The 25,530-nt window shown below is 50.6% G+C and overlaps 1 protein-coding gene across 2 annotated transcripts in view; it reads right to left on the bottom strand.

The window, feature by feature from the left end:
• The window catches only part of GNAO1 (G protein subunit alpha o1), a 139,723-nt gene that overhangs the window by 34,098 nt on the left and 80,095 nt on the right, over positions 1 to 25,530 (bottom strand). For both annotated transcript variants that reach the window (XM_032700937.1, XM_032700938.1), the window contains exon 4: positions 14,407 to 14,567. In XM_032700937.1, the coding sequence (XP_032556828.1) occupies positions 14,407 to 14,567 (161 nt within the window). The remainder of the gene's footprint in view (positions 1 to 14,406; positions 14,568 to 25,530) is intronic.

The following is a 25,530-nucleotide window of genomic DNA, read 5'->3' as shown; positions in this document are numbered from 1 at the left end:
CGAGGGAGTGGGAATCATATCTCTGGATCTTCTCATCTGTCCATCTTCCTGATCTATTAGCAAGCTATGGGGATTTCTGCCTTCAAATCCCACCTAAGCATCCCTGCCACAAAACATGGGTACCAAAGTTAACTGGTGCTCTGCCATGGACAGATGTGACCCACAGGTAGGAAAAGCAAAACCTGGAAATTTTACCCCTGGCTGCACACTAAAAATATCTTGGTTATCCCAGACATAGGTGGATCTCTTGGGCATGTGAAACCTGTGCTATGCAAATGGACTTTCTGGTCCTTCTCAGCAGCTGTCAGGCTGAGGCTCCTCCGAGAGCAGCCCTGCTTGTGGTGTCGCAGCACTTTGATTTCAGTCCAGGCCAGATCCAGAAGCAGAGACACATAAGGGAAAATTCATGGAGTGTCTCATCCCTTGAGGAAATGTTCAGCTGAATCATTGTTAGGAGAAGATTTGTTTGTCATATATCAAAATAGCTCGATCGTTCCCACCAGAACAGCCTGTCACCTGGGCCGGGCTGTGCTGACGAGACGGTCCTGCTGACCCCCCACTTCTCCTTTCTCCCTCTTTTATTGGCACAAGCAACCTCAGAGGTCTGTAATCCTGGTCTCCACACACCCACCCCTGGGATTAGTCCTCCAGACAGTGGCTCAGGTTGCTGCCAGGTCTCTGCAGGAGTGGGCTGATCCCTGTGTTCAGCTGAGGATGCATCAGGGACACGTACATGACAAAACCCCTTTGGGATACTCCTCATGGGACAGTCCAGCCACAAAGCTGGGGTGGCTTTGTGGGACATGAGCTGAGGATACCACCTCAGAGGCATGTCCCTCCATGAGGGCTGGGGACAGCTGACTCTGCCCTTGAGATTGTGCCCCCTGTGCCCTGGGGACATGTCCCTGCCAGCAGCAGCCTCTGCTGTCTGCCTGTGGACCTGTCAGTGGCCACACTGGGTCACTGCAGGCCAAGGTGCTGCAGTGAACCCGCTGGGAGCACCAGGGGCTCCTGCCTGCTTGTGGGAGAAGTCTGAATTGACCCAGGAACACTCCCCCTCCAGTGGGAGGATGGAGCTGGGCTAGAGCAGCCTGAGGTCTGGAAAACATCAGGAGTTCTTCCAGACAACGTGGGCTTTACTGCCAATAAATGCTTCTGGTGAGCTTCCCCTTGCCTGCAGGAGGGGAGGAGAGCACCTCAAGCAGATGCTGCTTAGCACGAGCTTCGTCCTTGCTCCTGCTGCTGGAGCACCCCAGGATTGATGTGTCCTCCCAGCCTCCCCTCGGAGCAGGGAAATACTATTCATCACACTTGCTTTGGGAGGAATTAAAGCACTAAGGGGATAGATGACTCGCCTGAGGACACGATGGGAAGTCTGTGGTGGCACTTGGAAGTCACTTTGGGTTCCCTAAACTGCAGTCAGTAGCTTTGACCACAAGACCTTTCCATAATTGAGTTTTACAACCCTTAAACAATATTCCTCCATGCTTTTCATAGGGATTTTGCCCATGTAGGGGCAGATAGTGAAACGCTTGTAGAAATTTAAGGTATTATATTAAGGCCTATTATAAGAAAGAAATATATTCCCTACATAAAGAGCAGCCCATAAAATGGTGTTACAGCTGATGATTAAATCACCATTTAACCCAAGAATTTGAATAGAGATAAATAAATGCTTTCTTCTTTTTCTGACGAACAAACAAAGCTGAAAATGGATGTTGTCATGTACTTTTCTGCTTCATCCAATATAATTTCATGCATTCCTGTACGGATTTTGATGAGTTCTGCAGATCAATGACACTGCATTTAAACACAAGCTAAGCAGTAATTACAGATGCATGCAAGATTTATTCATCTGGTGGCACTGCACCAGCTGATGGAAGGATCAGCCATATCCAATCAATGTTTGAAGCTTCTCAAAATAAAGCAGTTTTTTGGTTCCCACTGCAAAGTGAAAATAGAAATAACCCCTGAATCCAGGATTGCCCACTTAGGTCCATACAGGGAGGGCTGCAGGATGGGTCTGGGTCATGTCTGCACTGTTGTTCATCCCTTGCCTTTGCAACCCATAAATGTTGTTCATGTGGGGTCTTCACACACTCACTGCATGACCCACCTGTCCCGAGGGCTGGGGACTGGGCTGAGGGGATTTAAGGCATAAGTGAGGAAAAAGGAGGAGGAGAAGCACTGTAGAGAAAGGGGCCAGGGAGCAGGCGGCCAGTGCTCCCTGGGATCATCCCCCATGTGCCCAGGCCTGGCATGCAGGGGCAGGGAGCCAGCAGGACGTGCACACTGTGGTACAAGGGGAGCAGCTGCGGGACCGCAGCCGAGACCACAGAGGTGTGTAATGTGGCTCTGTTGTTATGGGAACACGTGGCAGGGGATGCAAGGCAGCATGTGTAAAGAGAGATACTGGAGAGTGCCCAATTTTCCTTCAGGTCTCCCCTGTTGATGTGAGTTGTACATTCAGAGGAACTCTCCCCTCCCATGGAGCAAAGCTGCTTGCTCCCACTGTCACCATGGGATGTCCTGGCAAGCCAGGGAGTCCCACTCTGTGATGCTCTTTGCTGGGACTTCAGAGAGGATCCTGGTGCTAATCCTGCACCCAGATTTCCTGTCAAGCTGGTGCAAAGTAGCAACACACCAATCAGAGTCAGCAGGGTCAAAACAAAGCCCACAGACTGGCGATGGTTCTTCTGTTCTGGGGCAAGGGAAGATAAATGAGGGATGAGCTGACAGGAATGGCAGAGCAGAGACTTGGGCAGCTCCTTCAGGCACTCAGAGTGCCTGCACTGCAGTCAGAGAAAGCCCTGGTAAGATGAACAGGTCATGTGGGTGACCTCTGCATTTAGCACATTTTCTATTTACTACCAACTATTTTAAGCAGATGTTCTTAAGCCTCCCACAGTGATTGCAGATGTTTGAATGAACAGAGCAGGGCTAAGCCACACTGCCCTGCCTGCGTGCTCCCCTCCAGAGGCAGTTCCACTGGTGCTGGGAAGCACAGACAAGTAGGAAACCCATCCAGCCCTGCCCAGAGAGCAGCCCCGGGAGGGAGAGGCTGCTCAGACACAGGACTGTCCAGGGCTGGATGTTCCCCTCAGCCCCCCCTGGGACCTGCTCTGCTGCTCCTGTGTGCAGGGACTGGATGGACACAGTGGATCAGGACAGGCAGCTCTTTATCACATGTGGGGAGGAGGCTCTTCCACCCCCAGGTGTGGTCCCCTGGGCAGGGTGCAGGCAGTTGAGCTCCTGGGCAGCCTTTTTTCCTGACTTTTTTTGTAACTCCTGTGTTTGTGTCATTTCTTCGTTTACAGATTTTTGTTCAGTGACAAGGTCCCCTGGGGATTTCTGCAATGCAAAGTTGGTGCTTCCAAGGTTGGTTTAACTTGAGCAAAGGTTTTTGCCTGGACTCTGTTACTGGTTCCCAGCTCTCAGCATCTGTAGCTAGCATCAGCCTCCTCCTTCCCTTTCTTTCTCCTGTTCCTGCCCATTGCAGATTTGGCCTCACTGCTCACACACTCCCTGGCACAGTATTTCTTATATTTGGGACTGCAAGACCGTGGAGCTGTTTAACTGAAAATGTTTAAACTGACATTAATGCTGCTCGGTAGGATGTGCTGGCTGGTACTTTCCTGAAGGAGGATTTGGAAATGGTTTTTATGCTATCACCAAACCTTATGTACCAAGAGCAGTACTGAGGGATTGGGAAATTCCAATTTATGCCATTAAAAGTGCTGTCAAAGCCTCAGAGCTACAGTGACTGCTCACATGGTGTTTCATGGCCTGGCTTGCAATTTTAGAGCACTAAATTTCTTTTCAATGCTGGTGCTCCCAGCAAACCTGCTGCTTGGCACTGGGGTGGCAACATAGCCCAGGAAGGAAGGCACCACCAGGAAGGTGAAGTGCATTGTAAATCCCCAACAAGGCTTGGACTAACCACTAAAACCAGAGCAAACACTTCTTGGGCGTGGCCATGGTGCAGTTTGTACGTGGTTTCCCTCTCCCCTGTATCTCTGCCCTCTCCTTCCAGCAGCATGGAGAAGGTGCTCCCTAAAATCTAGGCTCAGAACAATTTCTCCTCTTTTCTTCCCAATAAATTCAGCCCCAGAAGAGTCCCGGAGTCCCCAGGGACCTTTGAGGAGGTCCCTTCTCCAGACACTCAAGCATTCAAATGCATTAAATGTACTGGAGGTGGGGAAGGTGTAAGCACGAGGATTTTGGCACAAGGACCTGTTCTCCAGCCTCCTGCTCTGAGCTCTGCTGTCATGACTAAAGCAAGCAGCCCTGCCCAGAGCCTGTGCCCACAGGGCAGAGGGAGTGTGTGCCCGTCCCTGACAGCCCCTGCAGAATTACCCTAGAGCCTGAGCTGGGGCAAGGGGGGGAGTTACAGGGTTTTCTGAGGGGAGTTGTGGATTTGGATCTGTGTGTTATGCCAGTGGTCTGAAAGCAAGGAACATACCTGGGGAAGATGAAATCACAGTTCATAGACAGTGTCAGTTCACTGACAGTCTCAGTGTTATTTTCACTGTAATAGTGTAAAAGGTGTGGATGAATGGACTGATATGGACCCAGCACTAGGTAGTCCTAACTAGTGTCTTGGGGCAAAAAGAAAAAGAAAAAATGTTACTAATAGGAGAAGGTAAAAGACCTGCCTATAGTGTATCAGGCTCCCTGTGTGACTGGGCCCATGCCCAGCTGGAGCAGAGCACAGCACACGAGCAGGAACACGGCAGCCCCACCTTCACCTGCCCTTGGCTCCCCTGCCCAAATCAATGGTTGTCTCATCTGTGTGTGCTCAGGGGAAACATAGGCACCAGCAAACCCCTGGTCGGGTTTCCAAGAGAGGGAGGAGGCAGGAAGGGCATCCCTGGCACTGACCCAGCCCTGGAGTGTGCCACAGCCGGGCAGTGCATGCTCCCCCCAGACTTTGGGGAGCTGCAGGAATGATGCTGGGAATGGCTGTGCCTGCTGCTCTCCACGGGGCTGTCCTGGAACCCCAAGGAAAAGCACAGCCCTTCCCTCCCACACTGTCTGTGCCCAGATGCCCCTGGTGCCAGGTCTCCTCCAAGATGCCCCATGCACACCCATGCCCCAACACGTGCCCATGCTGCTGAACCCTGGAGAAAGAATCCCGTATTTCCCCTTTTCCCACCTAAAATGCAGTAGGGAATCGATGGCTGGGGGTTGAACGTTGGCTCAGGGCTTGGCCTGGGTAAGCAAGACACAAAGTGGTGTTTGCTCCAGGGCTAATGAGAGCTATTGCATCAATTAGTCTGTGAAACAGTCAGTGCCCTGGGCTCCATGGGGTGAATCCCAGTTGACAGGACTGTCTTGGAGAGGTGCTGGGACTCTGCTTCCGTGGGGCTCCCCCAGCCTCCCCCCACCACGTTCTGCCCCCCTGCCCAACCCCACTGGCTCCTGCATCTGCTGCTCCTGCCAGTGTGGCCTCAGAACCTCACCAACAGGAGTGTGCTCCCTGTGCTCCCTGTGCTCACTGTTCCCCCCAGGGAACCAGGACTCTGCTGACCCACAGCACCAGGGGCTCTGGGGGGGCCTGGGAGCTCTGCCCTCCTCCCAGGGGCTGTGCCACCCTCCCTTCATGGGTACACATCTGGTGCCTCAAACCATCATTGCCTGTGATTGCACAGCATGTCACAATGTTCACTATATGCTTCTTTTTTCCCCCTTCATTTTTTGTCCTCTTTTAAAGCCTCAGCCCCTCAAGGTTGGATATTAGACGGACTATTTGCTTAAGGAAATAAAAAAGGACTTTCCAGCTGTCCTGTTCACAGACAAAAGGCTTTAAAGCACAAGTCAAAGGGTTTAGGAAGCAGCAGATAAAAGCAATTTTCCAATGGTTGTCTTAATATATATCGAAAAATGAGGAGTTTTAGCTAAGCTTGTGATTGGTTTTGGATTTAACTCCTAACCTTGAACTTGGATTTTGGATAAAACTCCTAACCTGAGCATGGGGATGCTGCACTCTTCCAGCAGGAAGGGTGTGTGTTTGTATATTGTCTGGCCCCCAAGAGAAGATGGGGGGAAGGAATGGCAGCAACTGCACATCTCTGTGGGCCTGACAAACTGCCCTGCCCTGGCACAGTACATGTCCTGAGCAGGGGCAGGACCAGGGCCAGGCTGACCCATGCAGGAACCGCCCTCCTGCAGTCAGGGGAAGGGAGCTGAGGAACCTGGGGCAGGGAAAGGCTGTGGCCGTGAAACCGTGAAGGAGGGGGAAAGGGAGATGACTGCATCCTGAGCACACGGGGCTGATCAGCCCTCCTGGGCAGGGCTTGTCCTGGGCCGCAGTGGCTCCTCCCGGGCTGTTCATCCCGTGGCTGGTGCAGGCAGCTCTGCCCCAGAGCTCCCAGAGTGCAGCTGTGCGCTCCACAGACTGCAGCTGAGTCCCTTTGCAGCTCTTCCTTCCGAACTGGAATGATTTGTGGGACAGGACCCGGGGATGGCGGTGGGGGGACCGTGCAGCATCTCTGTCACCCCGTCACCCCTGCTGCCTGCAGAGCCCAGTGGAGGACAGCTCGCTCCACCCCGAGCCTGGCTACAAAGAAATCCCTGCGTTCCTGCCGTTCTTTGCCATTTAAGGATTTCAAACAGATAACAAATAGCCGGGAAGCCACGTGCCAGCGCCACGCTCACCTCCCGGCGCCGCAGACGGTGCCAGACCTGCCGCCAGCCGTGTGAAGAGCCCCGGCACGGGGGTCCCCTGGCAGCTCTGCCTGCAGACACACTGCAGCACCGGGAGGGTGAGGGCAGCCGGGCAGGGCTCACACGGACCGGGGGGGGACAGGGCTCACAGGGCTCACAGACCCCGGCGAGCGACGAGCTGGGTGACGAGCTGGCACAGAGCAGGAATCACCCGCACAGGGGGGCACGTGCCTTGCTAGAGCCAACCCATTCCCTAGGGAACCTCTCAGAGCGACAGGATGCCCCGAGAGCCTCTCTGTGCAGGTGTCTCAGGAGACACCTGCCCTCACCCCAGACGAGTGGGGCTGTTTGCCTTGCAGGGCAGAGCTGGGGGTGCAGGCTGTGACAAACGCAGGGTGCAGAAAGCGAGAGGGAAGCTTGGATTCCGTGGCTCTGCAGGAGAGGAGGAGCGGGGGCTGCGGGTTCCCAGGAGAGCCCGGACTCCCTGGCTGTGAAGCTGCATCCCAGCCCTGCCATCGCCCCACGTGGGAGGGATGGGGTGAAAGGTGGGAGTCCGCAGGGATGAGCTCGGTGCAGGGTGTGAGTGCTGCCTGCGGAGGGGCAGAGCCGGTGGGAGAGGGGGCTGCAGCCAGCACGAGGGGCAGCAGTGAAAAACCAAACTGAACCGAACAGAAAAAACCCAACCCCAATCCTCGGTGGCAGCCTGCCAGCTCCAGCTGGTTTCGTAAGGACATTTCAGCCTAAAAATACACAAATACTCAGCCAAAAAAAGTCCAATCTTTCTGTGCCGAATCTGTCACCCACAGCCCTTCGCCAGGCAGGAAGAAATTCCTGTTGGGTCTGTCAGTCGGAGACGAGAACAGATTATCCGGGGTTCAGGACTATGGTTCAGCAGGTTTCCTGGGGGGAGGATGCCCTGTGCTGTGTTTATAGGTGGTGCTGGCTGCTCCTCATTGCTTGGCAAAGTGTGAAAAGAGAAGAGATTGTTCCCAAATTCTTGCAGTGCTCCCTCCTCCAGGCAGAGTGAACTGCCCTGGCTCCCTCCCTCTCGTGTGGGAGCTTTGCCATAACGGGGACAGCCCTGATTGGTATCGTGGGTCATTAAATAGCAATTTATTTAGTCAAGATGTCAAGATTTTGCTAACCCCCAGGCCAAAGACAACACTGTTACGATGCAACACAGCAATGAAAAATGTCAGGGAGGTGGCAGGTACTGCTACATCTTTGTCTCCAAGGAATGAACTACCTGTGTAGCTTATCTGCTCCTCCTGGCAGTGCAGTCTGTATCTCCTAGGTCTCTTCAGACAGATTTAAGAGAAATTTTGGGGTGTAAAGAAGGATTACAAGAGGGGAAGTGACAACACTGTTTTTGCCTGCAAGGTCCATATCCAAAGCAGTGCTGAGTTTTCAGTGGAGCTGGTGCTGAATTGGGCCTTTCCTATGGAAAGGCAGTGAGCAAAGCTTTGGAGCTCTGGTTCAGCTGGTGAATGCTTTCCTGGTGTTCCAGGTGGGGGCTGATGGCATCCCAGATACTCTCCCATGGACCAAGAGGGGATACAGTCCTTCAGAACCCAGGTGCTCACATGGGATTGAAGGTCCTGATTTCCCTTCTTCACCTTCATTAGAGGTTGCATGAACTTCAGGCAGGAAATGTCTTTTGAGACTGTTCCCCCTTTCCCTGATGACTTGCATGTGTGGCTTGGGAAGGGTAAAGGGAAGAGCCTGGCCCTGGGACTAAACTTCTGTGCAGCTTCTGCTCTGTGGAGAGGCTGAACCCAGGAGAGAGTGGGTCTGGGGGAGTCTGCTCTGCCCCAGGGTCTGAGAGGGGCCAGTGGGATCTGAGACGGGCCAGTGGGGTCTGAGAGGGGCCAGGGGGATCTGAGAGGGGCCCAGGGGGTGGGCACTGTGACAAGTGCCAACACCTTGTGATGGAGCTGGGTCATGCAGAGTCCTGCACACCTCTGCCTGTGGTGAGTTTTCTGCCACAGCTCAATCCTCATGCTCTCCCGGTGGGATGGGAAGGTGAGCATTGCTTAGCACCCACCTTCAGGATACTGTGATGTGGTCTCCATCCACCCTGCTTTGGGCCAGAAGAGGCAGCCTCTGGAGAGATTGCACCCAGTTTTGGTGAACCTGGGTGTTCCAGGTGGGTGAAGACTGGGGGTGAGATGCTAGAAAACATCCAGTTGATTTAAAAGACAATGTCTTTCCTGCTGTGCCCTTCCTCCACCTCACACTCAGCCCTAGGTGAAGCCATATAACAATAGCAATTCCTGAATTTATAAGGATAATACAGAAATCTGAGACCTCTGCCAAGCCCAAGCCCTGCTGGACCATAGCAAGCTGAAACTCAGACTGCCCATGTCCCCCCACCTTGCACTGACCAGAAACAGCCCCACTCCAGACCCAACCCCAGCAGACACTGCAGAGCTGCTCCTCCCTGGAAATCCATTTGCATCTCATTTGTGGGAATGGAGCCAGGCTGGTGATTCCAGTCAACCAGCTCTGGCCTTTATGGACTGTTTTGTTTGCTTATTGTAGGGGGAACTTAATTATTCAGAGCTGGTGGGCATATTTACTTACTGGGGTAAATTAAACCATAAATTCAGACAAATGTACCTACCTCTACACTTGTGATGTATTTTCCCTTCCTGCTTTATTGGGCTCCAAGACACAAAGGTGGGTTGTTCAATAAACAGCACAACGCAAGTCATCCCAATTAATTGGATTGTTCCATTTATGCTGCTACTGCCTCCAATTAAATGCAAGGGAGCACAAGTGACAGGCACGAGTAAGACGGGTGTGCAGAAAACCATATTCTAATGCAAAAGCCGTGATGAGAAAATGGAATCTGTGCACCTGACGGGAATATTAATGCAAAACCTTGACCTATAATTTTCCTTCCTTCAGTCTGAGCGCGCCAGCAACAATTGCAGCTCATTAAAATGGATCATGTCCTGACAGTCGTGCATAATGTCCATGTCCCACAAGTCCAACGGTCTAAACATTTACCTTGCTGGCTTCACCAGCAAGGCAAACATTTGGACCATGGGACCTGTGGGATGTGGACATTGTCACGGAGCTGCACGGTCCTGCATCACTGGAAACAGGAGGCTGCAGTAAAGCCTCAAGACCGTTTCTCTCTCATAAACATGGTGTTATCAGAGAAAGAGGGATGGGAAAAAAACAAACCCAAAAGTGCCAGCGTGGGTTGGACCTCTGGAGTTCATCTGGCCCATCCCTCTGTTCAAAGCAGGGCCAACTTAAAAGTTAAATTCAGTTTGAAAGTTAGTTCAGGTGGCTCAGTGCTGAGCATTTCCAAGGACAGAGATTTTACAGCCTCTCTGGGCAGCCTTTCTCAATGCTGCCTTGTCAGGGCTCAATCTGGAAGTCAGGGCTCAATCTGGAAGCTGTTCACCACATCACAACAACATCTGGCTCTACTTTCTTAACTGCTTTTCTGATGCAAAGTGTGTGTAGGCACGTGGGATGCAGTAAGTATCAGTAGGGAAGGTGATAGCATCGTGCAAAGACAATTCTTTTGCAAGGAAAATAGATCAGAGAACAGTCCCACACAAGATGGGGGGAGAAGGAAGGCACTGCAGTATTTTATTCTGAGTTTGGTGCTGCTTTTCTATAAGGCTCTGCCAGAGCAGTTCTTGAGGATGGAGTAAGCAAAATGTGTCCAGTCTGGGCTTGGTATTTGGCACAGACTTGAGATGTCAGGGCTGTGGACAGCTGTGGTAGAGCAGCAGACACAACTGCATCTCTCTTTCTCCACTGAGCAGTGAGGTCTGTATCCCTCTCTGGAGGCATCTCTCCCTCCCTTTGCTCCTGACTGAGAGAGCCAAAGGCAACAAGCTTCCTAGCCCTGACACCTCTGGTATGTGTGAAGATGGATGGGTTGAATGCAGGCCTAAAATATTTTACATTTTCACGGTAGTTTCACAGCCCTGGCATTATCAAATGATCTTTCAAAGTACTTGGAAGCAGGAGGAGAACAACTCAAGATGGATTCTGGCTTTTTTGTGTCTGTGTACTTGCAAACTGTCTCTGCCTACACATCTTGCAGGGCCTGTGCCTGTTTGGAGACGCACATGGAAAATCGGAGCTCGTGTGGATGCTCCGTCTGCTCCATTTCCCCCCTCAAGTTTGGAGGCTGTTCAGAGCAGGTCCCCATCCTGGGTGGTGAAGATCAGACTTGCCCTGTGTGCTGCACTCCACTGACCAGGCTAGTTAGGAACTCGAGGCTAGGAAACACAAGACGATTTTAAAATCGGAACAAAAGTAGGAGATTAGGGAAACCAGCTGGAAACCTCTATTTTGCTGATTTTGAAAGCAAAATGTGGGTCACAGATGTGCTTCCACAGACAGAAACTGGCTAGAGAAGAAAAAGACATCAGCAGTGCCCAGACTCTTTGATGATCAGAGGTGGATTTAGCTCCTAGGCACGGAGACAAGAAAGGAAGAGGAGACAAAATAGGAATAAAAACATAATCAAGATATTAGGAATGTGGAACGCAACCCACCCGTAAATTTGCCTCAGGGAACTACGAAAAAATGCAGTAACAAAAAGAGATGAAACCAACTGCTACATCTTACTCTCTTCCCTTCTTTGCCATCCTTATGGTTTTACTGTTTGCAGTCCAAGGCACAGGAGGTCCATTACAGAACCTTCCCTCTTCCCCAGTCATGTTTTTTCTTTGCAGCAGTGCTGTTTTCTACTGTTCCTTTGCAGTAGATATAAAATCCTTGCTAAGGACAGGCAGACTTTGGAGCCTAAAATAAACCAAGCCTTGCAGGAAGGTGTTAAGGGAGTGTGTATTGGAGACTAGAAAGCAATGTGCTCCTGCCCATCTTTGATGGGAGAGCAGAGCTACAACTCACTTCTCATTTAGCCCAATACAAAATATTCAATTTATTTTCAGTGATATTGATGACAGACTGGTAAGAGCTGTGCTGCTGATCTGGCAGGCTGCTGATCAGCCTGTGACTTGGCCTCCCAGGGGCCGTGACAGAAGGCCCATTGTCCCAGACATTTACAAACCTCAAGGTAAAGCACTGGAAGAGCAATTAAGAACAACAGCAGCCCTGACTCAGAGAAGCCCAGGTGGTGGCTCCTCAGGCACAGACAGGCAATGGGGGAGGTTGGGAAAGCACCGAGGGCATGTGAGGGGTGGGCTCTGGGGGAAGGGAAGTGTCACTGCTGAAGGTCCCCCCTGTGCTGCCCAGGACACAACCTCGGTGCCTCGGGGCTCTGGGACACGTGCTGAGCAGCCGTGGAGCACCACCTCCAATTCCTGCAGCAAACTTCCCTCCTGCCAGCAAAACCCCAGTCCCTGTGGCTTAGCACCAAGAGAAGCCCAAAATAAAAGCAGTGCCAGTCCAGCTCGCTGCCTGTCAGTGTTTTTCAAACTTTGGGGAACTTCTGATTCAGTTCTTGTCTGGAATTTATTTTTCTTAGCCCTAATGAAAACACATTTTGTAGTTGTTAGTGTTTTAAATCCAGCATCAGTGTCAACAAAGATAAGCCCTTTCTCAGGGTGGGGAAAAAAAATATAAAGCTGTCCGAAATCTTTCAGTTATGCAAACGAAAACAACCTCAAAGCATTGAAGGATTAAATGAAAAATATGCCTCTTTTCACTGGGAGTCCACCGGGTGTGAATAAGTGCCAGCTGAGCTCTCACTTGCATCACCATCTAGTGTGATGGCACCAGGGCCAGAGGTGCAGCAGGATGTGTTCCTGTGCCCTGCTCTGGGAGAGCATCTCTGCTCCCAGGGACAGAACCACCAGAGGCTCCTCAACACCAGCAGATCTGTAAACGACCAGGACTTTGCCATCTTCAGCCTCACTATCCAACCCAGCCCAGGGAAAACAAGTGTCCAGCCACAGCACACAGCCCCCCTGGCAAGGAGGATCGTGCAGCCTCCTCTGGATGAGAGTGATTTTGTCAAAGGCATTGAAACTCATTTTGCTGGGCTGCAACCCCACACTGAAATTGCTGTGAATACCACAGCACAGAGGCTCTTCAGCTCATATCTAGAAACTGCTCGTGGTTTCAGAGCTCTTGCTGATGAATTGCCCAGCAGCTGGTCACATTGGGAGGGCTCTGCTTATTATTTTCAACTGCTGTCTTGCATAGAAGGAAAATCAAAATACTTTCCTCAAGGTAATTGGCTCTAAAACAATTGAAGAATTTTTCACAAGGTTGTAACGCAATTAGGACTGGCATTTTAGATAATTTATATCTCTAAAGGTATGTTTATGCCATCATACCCTTCTTCTGTGTAAAAAAAAGGGAAAAAAGAAAAGGCTGCCAGCAACAGAAGGCTGATTTTGCTATTACAGGCAATGAAATGTAGATTAAACACAGGCATCCACCTCGTACTGATTAAAAGGCAGCATAATGCTGGGATCATCTCTGAGGTGTGAGGATGGTTGGGTTGGATGCTGTGTCACCAGCCACACATCTGCAGGTTTCCCATTCGTTTTCCCACCATTGCCAAGTGATGTGTCATCACTCGCCTTCTGCTGCAGCCCCGCTCCCAAACTGCCCTGCCAGCTGGGTGGGAGGAGCTGGGACAGGCTGGGAACACCAGGCCCCCCACACAGAACACAACCAGCAGCCACGCCACTGCTTGGGCTCATGTTTTGATAGATATCCAGGAAAACCCTAAGCAGAGTTGCCAAACAATCCAGACACACAACAAAAACTCCAGAGGTGCAGGAAACAGCTGGTGAACTTGTTGATGTGGGATACTGAGCCAAAAGCTTGGACGGGGCATTGCCCTGACACCATTGGGAAGCCTCTATTTCCCTGACTACCAAAAGGTCCAAGTGGAGAAATGATTGCTCCGTGCTTGCCTGTTCCTTATGCTTATACTGAACCACCTTTTACTGCCCCAGACTCAGTGCAGGGCCAGGGGACATTCTGCCTGACTGCAACAACTGCTGCGACTGAAATTATGGGATGACAACCTGGCCTAGGTGGAGATGAACAGATCCAGTGAATTATCATTACAGATGGATATGAACTGAAACTGGGGAGGCAATCAATGAATATGAACTGAAACTGAGGAGACAATCAATGGATACGAACTGAAACTGGGGAGACAATCAATGGCTCTTCAGAGCCAGAGCAGCCACTGATGGGCAGATGTCCTGTCCTTTTGACGGGGTGAACCAAAGCCACGGGTTCAGACAATTGCCATTAAAAAACACCTGGATGTGGTCCCTAATGGCAAAGATGCCTCTGACTGTATTACAGGAGTAACACAACACCACTGGAAAAGCAAAGAGGTCCCTCAGCCTTGCCTGTAGCCCAGCTGATCTGTCAGTACACTGTACGACTGTCAGAAAAGCAAACCCAAGTGCTGCACAAAGCAGATGATCACACTCTTCTGTGCACAGTCAGATAGACAGGGAAGCCATCAGCCATGCCCAGGGGTTGAGCTGCCTCTATTCACTAGATCCATGTCTGCAGAAACCTACCTTGAACTGTTTGGGAGCAATATGGGAACCTGGCCTTGGGGTCATGGACCTGACCCCCAACTGGCCAGAGAGGGACACGAATGTCCTGCCTGATCCTTTCTGCCATGCAGCAACCTGTGACACAACACACACCCCAGTCTGTAAGCAGAGTTCAGTTCCACTGCTACGAGGTCACTAACTTAGTTAAAACTTCAGCAAGCCCAAATGCATCTTCTTAACGCGAAAGACCATGGGCAGGGATACTCACTATTGAGCTGAGTCGTTAAGTTGATATTCCCGGGACCGGTTGAAGCACTCTTGGATCCCAGAGTCTGCCCAGAGTCTCATCATAGCTGACAGCAGCTCTGGAGAGAAGGGCTCTGTGTCCTCCATCCGACTTACGACATCACAGACCATCTTGGCATCAGCCTGCAGGGCAAAGAAACGAGAGGTCACAGGGATGCTCAAGGCAGAATTTGGAGCCAGAGGTTTCAGAAACAGTTCCCTAAACCATCAGGAGTGAAGAGGGTGTGTTTCTGGGGATGGGGCTGCAGCATCCACGCTGTGTGATCCAGCAGAAAGGGCAAAGGAGGACGGAGCAAGGAAGTCACAAGGAAAAAGGTTGTTTGTGCAATTCACCTCACGTCAACAAATATTTCTGTTCAGCAGACAAAACATTCTGCAGTGCACATGTGTGGAGTTTCTTGGGAACAGAAAGAAATGCATATATGTACAAAGTTATTTAGAACTGTTGTCAAAGTGACGCACACCCTGCAACGACTCCCGCTTTAACCACGTGTGGAACCTTGCTGAAGCAGGGTTTGGTATCAGAGAGGACGGCAGAGAGACTCCAGGAACAATTTTTTCCAGATGCTGGTTTATTGCTTTTCCTGAATTCTTGTTCTTTGCTATGAGCCCCTGCTATGAGGGCTAATTCATGCTAATGCAGACCACCTTGGCTGGCTGTGGTGCTCTGTGACTCACAGGGAGAGGAATCTCCCACGGGTCAGGAGCATGACAGTGAGGGAAGGGCCAGCTGGCCATTTTCAGATGGAATCTTTTTTGGTGAGAAAAATGAGATTCATTGGAACAGCAACTTTTCCTGGAGGATAGTGCTCTGACACAACTTGGGTCCAGAAGATGTCTCAGATTTAGGATGGGAATGTCTAGACAGCCTTGGAACAGCTGAGTTCAGCCCACTGTGATAGTCCACAGTGGCTGATGCTTTACTCGTTTGAGAAGCAGGACAACCAAATTCATGACCCTCTCTGCTTGCTTTGCAAGAAGGGGATCTCCCACACCACTCACAGACTCAGAAACCCTTGGGGTGTTGGAGCATCTGCAGAATTTTTCTTTCATTCCTTCAAAATGTCTCATATTTCTATAAGCCAAAACAAACCCAATTATTATTTCTATAACTAATTGGAAAAGAGGAGCTCTTATTCCTTACGTATGTACAGCAAACATGTGAAGACAATCTCCTTGTTTTATCACCTTGTGTCTTGTCAGCCAGATCGAGCCCATTCCTGGCCAAACACAGGCGGAAGTCTTCACCTTCCAGGGTGTTTGACCTGACCCAACAAAGGCAGACCAGAAGCACAAGTCTGGCAGAGGGGAGTGCAGGCAGTGCCCAAGCTTTGCTGGGCACAGTTAGGAGTGCCAATGCTGAAGAGCACCACAACAAACTAATGGCATGGGTGGATATGACCAGGTGTGTGACGGGGCCTGCACGGCCAGGATCGAAACTCCTCTTTATTGAACACTGAAATTGCTGAAAAACTGCAGGGCACCAAACTGCTGGCACTGGAGAGTGAAGCTGCTGGAGATGTCAGTGCTCAGGGAAAGAGCCTCAAGTGTCCTGAACATCCAGCCTTTATGGGCTGAAGAAGTCTCAGTACTGTATGTATCATTACTGTATCCCGTAAAACTTAATGGGGTGGACTCTACTTTGAGGGCTTTATGAACATAAAGTCTCACAGAGTGCTTAACTTCGTATTTTAGTGCCCAGGAATCTTCCCAGCCCTCTGTACAGACTCTGCTCATTTCAGAGGAACAGTATTGGTGACTCACACCTCAAAGCCAAGACAAACCAAGAACCTTGAAGAGTTCAGTTAATTTCAAAAGCTTGTTTTCTGCCCCGGAGTGCTTCGTGAGCTCAGTGAATATTCATAAATCATCTGTATGGTTTGCCTGCCCTGCTGGAGCTGCAATTCTGCTCTTTTCACAGACTCTAAAGGACACAAAACCTGCTAATGGCTGTGGTCTGGCCTGGCCCCGTTATTTGTGCCTGGCTGGTGCAGGAAAAGCATCCATGCTTTCAGTCAGGTAGAAGGAGGCCTTTCTATGTTATCCTGACCACTGGGGGGGTTATAGGTATAAGTCACAGATCTGTCCATCTGTCTGTAATGGCAAAGCACATTTGAAGCTCTCCAGCTGTTATGGGCAGGGTCTGGGCTTCTTCTGAGCTTTGTGGATTTAACTATAGGCTGCTTTCTGCAAAGCATCAGAGGGAACAGCACAGTTGTCATGTTTTCTGTGCTGGGAAATAGCTGCCTCACCTTTTCAACTACTGAGGCTTGTGGCAGTTCCCTGTGAGTAAGACCCACCACAGGAGAGTCTGAGCAGAAGATAGAGATGAACAGTGAATGACAGGGCAGAATGGGAGCCACCAGGGACAGGCATCTCTGGCTGTGGCCCTCAGGTCTGCTTGGGCCAGAAGTGGGGCTGAGCATGTAGGGCAAGGGGTTATTTTGGTACATGCTCCTCTGTGGTCACTGGAGGTCCCTTTGGGGACAGGTGAGGCTGCCCTCCTGCAGCATGGACACCTGCCTCCAGGGCAGACTGAGAGTCAACAGACTGGAGCAGGGGAACGGCTCGAAGGAAAGTTTATTGCTCCTGCTGAACGGTAAAAAAAATATTCCAGACTTGGTTTTATTTTGCAGAGTGAACATTGAACTCTTAGTTATACAGACCCAGAAAAAGCAGGTGAAATGAGTGTTTTTAAAAATACTCCTCTCCCCTGCCAAGGATGAAGCCCCTCTGTCAAGAAGCATGGGGCCGTCCAGGAGTTCAGGCATTTGTTAGATGATTTAACGAGCAATTACGGATCCAAGAAGAGAAGATATCCCTTTCTTTTCTCACTCTCCAGGCTGCATCTCAAGCTGGGAATGACATTAAAACCTCCAGTCCCCCCTGGGCCCAGCAGGTAGGTTTTTAAATACTGCCTGATTGACTTTTCCCCGTCCGCCTCCCCCGGGTCTGGTGCTCCCGCTTTTCCCGAGGTGAGAGGAGCTGAGCCTCCCGCCAGGCTCTGCCTCTGTGCTGCAGCCAGCAATTAAACACAGCAAAACAAAACAGGCCAACCAGCCCCCCAACCCCCCGCCCTGCAGCTCCCATCCGACAGGGTTTCCGTTAATGAATATCACGGTGGTATTTCAGCTACCTCGGGAGCTAAAAATAGGCAGCCCTTGGCTCCTGGGATTGCTGGAAGAAGCTACAAAATGGAGCAGGGCTGCTCCCACCACTGCTGCCTCTGCCTTTCCCAGCTGCTCTGGTTCTCATCTCCTCGGAACAAGCTGTCTGGGAGGAGGGTAAGAGGTCAGGCTGGTCTCCTTCGTGCTGGTTCTTATTCAGCAGGAGCATCCCAGTCTATCCCTGCAGCATTCCGACGTCTCCTGCTGCCACTTCCCAACGACTTGCACTTTCCATGGCAGGTGAAACCCTGACCCCCGAGCGGATGCCTTCAGGTTGTTAGTTACAGAGAGTGGGATTTGTCACTTTGTGTCACTCCTGAATGCTGGATCCGTCCACCTGCAGAGGGAGAATCAGAGCTGGCTGGGCTTGGCCTGGGGAGACAGCTGAGCTCGGAGACCCTGGGAAGGTGAAATACATACCCAGACTTCAGCCACTGAGCCAAAAGACCAAACACGCCTTTGCTGAAGACCAAACCTCTGCACTGGCTGAGGAATGGAGAGGGCTCTGTAGTCCCAGGGCAGGGTCTGAAATGCACAGGAGATGTGAACCAGAAGCTTGTGAACAAGCAGGGAGTCAGCATGGCTCACTCCTGACCCCGGGCTGGGCACCTACCTGTGCACCAGTCATGCTATAAATCCAGCTCATAAGGGGACCTGTTCTGTCCCTAACCTGGACATAAATGCAGTTATTTAATTGTCTCCCATATGTCACTGTCACCAAGCATGCAGCCTGTGCTCAGCAGGCAAACCTGTGTCTTCTCTTGCCACGGCCACACAGCCCAGTCAATGTGTTACCTTGCTGGAAGGGAGAGGGGCCCCTCCTGTCAGCCTCACACTGCTGGCAGCCGGGTTTGGCTCTGCAAGCAAGTTATTTCCCATCACACCAATACAGACCACCCTTGATTATTTGTTCCTCACCAGCAGCCACGATCAGTGCCCACGGAGGTACCAGCAGAGCTGCTCCTGCCCTGTCTGCTGTGGAGTTGAACTGGAGTGGGACCCAGGTCTCTATCTCTGACTATCCCGGGGTAAATCCTGGCTCTGGTCCTTTGAAGTTGCCTGGACACTCACTAGGGGACTTTTTTTTTTTCCTTTTTTTCTTCAAAAAGGAATAGTTTCCTGGAAGGGGGGAAATTTAAGGGACAGTCAAAGCCTTGTGTGAAACTGTGTGGTACAAATCTGCTAAACCCTATAGAGCTGCACTGAGTTACACCCACAGGAGAGCTGAGCCACTGTGTCACATTGTACTGTCCTTTCCTTCTGGTGAACTAAATCCCAGTAAATATCATTTTTTGCTGTTATTTACTCTGATTAATGATACTTGTCACTCATCCTGTCTCAAAGGTTAGCTCTGGGGCAATTTCCTCTTGTGACTGGTTGTACTCAGAGCTGCATCTCAGAACATTTCAGAAAATCCATGCAGTGTGGGAGAAGATAAGCACTGCAATTTGGCTGGCAGTGCCAGACAAATCAGCACCGTGCTAGTTATCAGCAAGCAATCTCGTGGGAAAAGCAGTGGCCATCATCAGTCATGGACCTGGGGGAAATCAAACTGATGTCTTGAGAGCGTCCAGCATCCAAAAAGAACGTCCCTGGAAGGAAACCTTCATGGGGCACCCAGATCCTGACCTGGGGGCACAGTGGCACATGGCTCTGCTACTGCAGTGAGAAATGATGTCCTATAATATAGGGGCAGAACGTCTCCTAAACTGAAAACCTCCTCCTCCTCCTCCTTACAGAGTGTCTCAGAAATCTGGACCCTGCTTCCCAGCCAAAGTGTGGCTGCATCACAGCAAAAGCCAGTGATTTTCACAACATTTGCAGCCCAAGTAAATCCTGGAAATGAAGCAGGATTGGTGAATGTGCCTCTTCCAGAGCCATCCAGGGCCCAGCTCCAAGTCCACAGGAGTTTTTGGAGATGCTGAATAGCTGCACGTACGACTCTCTCCCTCGCTCTCCCTCACACATCTGTGTTTCAGAGCTGACCTCTCAATCTGTGGAAATCTGTCTGGCATGAAGCAGCTGCTGTGCATTGCAGGAGAGACAACCTTCTCCCTTCCTCCTCCACCCTGCCAGCCGCCTTCAGAGCATTTCATCAAGGCCTCCCACCTCTGCCTGGCATTTGGCTTGCTGAGAGATCCTGGAAGGCACCGAGCAGGTAAAAATCTATCCAGTAGTTTATTAAATTCTATCCCTTTGGGGAATACCTTGAGGTGGGCACCCAAACTTCATGTCCTCTGCACTCTCTTTAGTTGGAGGTGGGACTGCAAAGCCCCAGGCACAGATCTCAGTGCTCTGGGTTTATGCTGAGCTTCAGTGCGGTGCTCTCTAAGCAATTTGCATCACACAGCAAAGCCAAGCCCAACAAATGAAGTTAGAGATGGTTGGCTTTCCACAGTAGCCATCTTCTACCCTGCCTGTGTTAATGGCTCACAGAAAGGTTGGCTGACTTGGCTACAAGGCTGAAGGGCTGCTGTCTGTCTGTCTGTGAGCAGGCAAACCATTCTGCACAGAAAACACAACCTGACAGCCACGGGGACATCCAGAGCTCCTCCCGAGGTTGTGCTGTCTGGCTATCAATTAGTACAGCCCTGGTTTTCATATCCTTCTGGAGCCAAGATGGCACCATCACCTCTGACTGTCTTGGCCAAACAATTCTCTGTGTCTGGGATGTGGTCTAGGATTTCTTGTCTGAAACCTTGTTACAGCTGGTTTTTTTCTGTCTGCTGCTTCCTATTTGGGGAGACATTGAGCAGGACTGATATTGTAGATTATTATGGCTCTTACAGCAGGCCAACTGCTCTGTGTTCAGTACCACCTTTATTCCTACCCATTCTGTATGATACTGCAGCTGATCAAATAAAAATTGCTAGGCCTTATGTGGGTACAACCTTCTTTTCCTCTCCTGCAACACACGTAAAATAATATCCCCTGTTTGCCTGGACTAATGACTATCTGGCAATCCAGGGACTGGATAATGCATGGACTAGACTAAGCTCTCAGGCTGCCAGCTGGCCACCACCATAATAAGAGTTCCTACAGCTCTGTGTCCTGTAGAAAATGGTGCTTCACTCACCAGAGAGGTGGAAAAACCCACCACCCAACAACACAGAACTCAACCTGCAAGAGAGATGACAAGTCATTTCCTAAATTTCCTTTATTCTAGGAAGTCTCAGGGTCTTCCCTTGTTCTTGAGGAGCTCAGAAGAGCTCCTGAACTGGGCAAGACAAACACGGTGGGTAGCTGACCTGATTTTTCCAAGCAAGGATGGGAAAGCCAGAAAGTATGTGATAAATGGTCTCAAAATAGGTCCTGACCCACCAGGTGCAAAGGAAGGCAAGAAAACCACACTCTGTCCATCCCAGTCCCTTCTAATTCAAGGAGAGGGCATTCCTGAGAGACTGAGAGCTGCAGACTCCACAGCACCCCTGGGAGGGCGGCTCTGCTGGGCCCTCTGTCCTGCTGGCACCGAGCACAGGGCTGAGCGTGGGACCTGCCAGCCCCAACGTCATGCCAGGGCACAGACAGCACTGCCCACCAGGGAGGGGATGAGAGAGAGAGTCACAGATGGGGGACATTACCCGCATGGCTTCCTGCTCCGCGGGGAGGGCTCTGCCGCAGTGCCGAGCAGCAGAGACGAGAGAGCAAAACCCTTGCAGCTCACCGCCCTTCTCCTCTCTGTGAAACCCTCTGCCGGGTAAAAGTCCACAGAATGTAACGGCACTGGAGTGTTTGCGCTGCAGGAAATGGCAGGGAAGTGCCTGAGATGCCACAGTGGGAGAGCAGGTGGGGAGGCTGCGTTGGCTCCCGGCGTTCAGAAAATAAACGGCTTTTTCACGTCCATTGCAACGCCGAGGACTGAGTGTGAGCTGAGCAGGAGTGGGGGCCATTCCCTGGGAACCCGCTCGGGGTTTGGGAATTCCTGACGCCTTTAGCCTGCACATCCTCCACTCTTCAAATGTCTTTAAGATTTTCCACACCAACATCCCTCGAGGCCACTGCGTAAGGGTGGCGGGGCAGAGGGGACACAGTTTCATTCCAAGCTTTCCCACCACAAAGGGGGGAAAACAGGCTTTGTCTTTGGAACAGAAAGGGAAACCAGCCCCTGTGGTGGGGGTGCATTCCCAGGAGAAAGACGGATTTTTTTAACATCTCTGGCTAAGTGCCGTTTGTGTAGGATGATTTATAGGGCAGCGCCGTCCCGCTGGGGAGCCGTGCAGTGCTGGAACCCCGTAATTAGTTTAATGCTCAGAGCTCGATGCTGAACGGTGGGTGCTAATCTCCACTCCACAATTAACCTCGCAGATTTATCAGTGCCTCATAGGATGAAGGGCTGAGGCTGTGGGTTACAGTCCTCTGTCCCTGAAGAAAGCAATGGTGCTTCAGGCAGAGAGAGCACAGTCTCATTTATGGTCCTATTGCACTTGGTGATCTGTGTTGAAGATACTTAAAGGGGGTATAAGTAGGGGGAGAGGAAAAGTCCAGATCTCCCTTCACCCTAGCCCTGTTAAATGTCCCTCCCTGTTGCCTCTGCTCTGTAACCCATAATTGGGATATCTGGGTGGGGATTTCTTACTGCTCTCCACTGAAGCAGCTAGAGCAGTCAGTGGGTTTGTTGTTCACACCCAAGCCTTCTGCCTGATGGGGGGGTCTCAAAATTACTTCTTTCACTGGTGATGTGACATCAGGCCCCACAGCAGCCAAAGAACACTGATTCTTCCACTTGAACATTGATTCTTCCACTTGGCAGCAGAACCGAAAAATTGGGTGGTGTGAAAAATCAGCTTGGATGAAACATGTTCCCCTGCATTCTCCATTGGACTAAAAGGCCTCTGAAAAATTTCATTTCACATCCAGCCAAAGCACTTGCCTTAAGCCCTATCAAAATATTTTGAGTTATTTGGGTGCTCAGTATTATTATTTTAGATTCATGTCAATTTTCAAACAAAAATTCTGTTTCTGAATGAAAAATTGGAAAAATGAAAGCAAAATACTTTGCCCTTTTCGGGAATGCAAAATCCTTTCGAAAAATTCTCATGTAATTTCCTCTTGTTCATGACTACCTGTAGATTTTTGCTGGATTTGTACATTTTGACTGGATTTTACAAATGTTTTCAGTTTCTTTCAGGCTGTTTTTCAGCAATTTCAAAAACATTTCTGTCTAACTCTATTAACAAACACAACAAGAATTTTCCCATCAGGAGTCCTTTACTCACGGCTTATTTGCTGTTTTAATTTGAATTCTCACCACCTCAAATTTTCTGGTTTTTGGTGCTCTGCTCCTTCGCCAAATGTCTTACAAGATGATCCCTGCTGAGTGCAGAGGAAGGGGTTTTCCTCAGGTTTTACTTGGACTTTACAGGAACAAAAGGAGGTGCTTGAAGTCCAACACCTGCCTGCACTGTTGTTTAGCCTGCCCATGGCAGGGGGGTTGGAATTACATGATCTTCAAGGTCTCTTCCAACCCAAACCATTCCAGGATTCTATGATATTAACACTGTGAAGGGGATGGGCTGAAACAACACATAATTCACCGAGTGGCTGGTTAGCAGAATTTTGCCCATGACTTCTTACTATTGCAATGTTTCTTTAGTTCCTCTCCCTCTTAATTTTCAGGTGACTGTGAACCTTTCTCTGCAAGGAAGACCAGGACTCCCAAGAGATGGGGGTGGAGGAGCATTTGGCTGAGGTTCTGCTGTAAGGGGAAGCTGCATCTGACGGGGCTGAGGCTGAGCAGGGGATGGTTGAGGTGCCTGTGCCTGCCTAGAAGGAGCCCCAGAGTTCAGAGCAGATGAAAGACAAATTTTTAGTTAAATCTCCCCTGTGCTGCTGTATTTCCAGCAAAATCAAGACTTGGGTGCTTGTAACAGGCTTGAAGGAGCTCTTCCTTTGATCAGCAGGGATTACAGAGAATAACCCCCAGCAAGTTCCTCCTCACCGGAGCGGAGGCACGTCACACACTCACAGATCTGCTTATTTATTGTTTCAGGTTGCTGCAGAGAAAAAAGTTCTACATTTTCCTTATGAGACCCTCAAGAAAGTTCTCCAACCCTTTGGTAGCGGGAGGGTGGGAAGAGGAAGAAGAGGGAGGGAAGGAACCTATTGGGCTGCACGTGAGCATTGTTGTTTCGGGGAAGCTGTTCTTGGGGATATTAACAGGAACTTTATTTTTATTAAGTGCTCTTTTTAGAGAGAATGGATAAATGGGACCTCAGGTGCATCGTTAGATGACAGGATAGTTCATAAAAGAAGTGGCTGGCAGGAAACTATCTTTCTAGCAGCTTAACAAGGACAGGCAGAAATAGGCTGGGGGCCTGGAAGAAATCTTTGATGCTGTTGTATGTATTTATTATTTATTCTTCTGGCACAAATATAGCATCAAAGAATGTCAAAACCAAAAAAGCTCATGACCTGCTGTCACTGGATTAGTCCTACATCTCTGTAACCATGGCATCATGTAGTATTGACAAGGAAAATCAGCAACAATGGGGAAAAAGCACCCAGCATTTATAACACTTGTGAGCATGAGGCAGACTTCCTCACTCTGGTGCGGATGTACCAGAAGGGATAAGAAAATCTGTGAGCATCTTGCTAGCCTGGGCATCTGTGAGGCTCAGCTACGATGGAAAATGCCAGGAAACAGCAGAGTTGCTCCCTTGTATGTAATCCCACGTGACACAGAGGGTGGATCCCCCCCAAAACATTTTGCTGCTATTACAAGTCCCCTCAAGCCCCACTAAAGAGCAGGGATGGCACCAGTGCCTGCCTGCAGTCAGGGATGGAAATGGCTGCACCATCCCAGCACCACCCCAGGAGCTCTGTGGTGTGACCTGGTGGCCACCTCTGGGGGGTCCCTGCCCAGTGGGTGCTGCCAGTCCTCACCTGCTGCCTCTCAGGCTCACCCCATTTCAGTGCCTTCCTCCCTCCCCCTCTCCTTGTGCCAGCCTGCCTGGCTCTGCAGCCACTGCAGTGGGAAGCTCTCCCTCATGTTTGCACAGAGCAGAGGACTGTGCTGACATGAGTAGCAAGGCACAGGCTTAATACTGGACTGATTATTTTTGGGAAAATAACAAATATTCACGTTTTCTGGAATACTTTGGCTGGACTGGAAATATTTCAAGTACCATCAGGGGATTAGGGAGCTTCTTTAAATCTGGTTTTGGTTTGTTTCTTTTTTTACATCTTTGCAGAAGAAGGAGTAAAAGCCAACTCCAAAATGTTCTTCATGGAGGGACTGGGATTTGGCAGTGTCATGCAGTGATGCCTGTGGATAAGGGGAGATGGGAACAGTACAGCCTCTGACTGCCTCCCAGAGCCCCCCTGCAAAAGGGGTCAGACCTGCCCTGCAGACAGATTTGGGGCAGAAGGAGCCAGTGTGCTCCATTGGCCCAAAGGGGGCCAAAGCTCAGGCTTGGGGTCTGTTTGTTTGCTGCCCCTTGTTCACCCGGTGGCACAGAGCCAAGAAAACTTGGAGCAGAGACTTCCACAGTTGCCTATGGGTCTGGAAATCTGATTTCCACTGAAATAAGCAGATCAGGCCCTATAGCCACCGTGTACATCTTGGCAGCAGAGTGTGAGGTGGGTCCCTCCATGGCACGGCCAGTCGGTGGAGCGTGAGAAATCCCAGGAAATCCAGATGGATGACATTCCTAGCTCCTTTTTACCTTGGCTACTTTGGCTTTTTCTCTCCCTGGCTCTCCTGCAGCTCTGCCTGGCTGCAGCCACCTCAGCCCCAGGAGCAGCCCTGCCTGTGCAGCACTCTCTGGAGATGCTGTTCCTCTCGCAGGCGTTCAGCCCGTGGTGCATCACAAGAAAATACCCACAGAGGAGCGAGAGATGCCAGTGAGATACTCACCTTCCCTCCACCTCCCAGGGCTACTTTCTGCCTTGGCTACGAGCCTGCTGCATCTTTGTGTGGT

The sequence above is a fragment of the Chiroxiphia lanceolata genome, chromosome 13, assembly GCF_009829145.1.
Source record: "Chiroxiphia lanceolata isolate bChiLan1 chromosome 13, bChiLan1.pri, whole genome shotgun sequence".
Lineage (NCBI taxonomy): Eukaryota > Metazoa > Chordata > Aves > Passeriformes > Pipridae > Chiroxiphia > Chiroxiphia lanceolata.
Note: the sequence above shows the minus strand (reverse complement) of the source record. Positions and strands in the feature narration are given on the sequence as shown.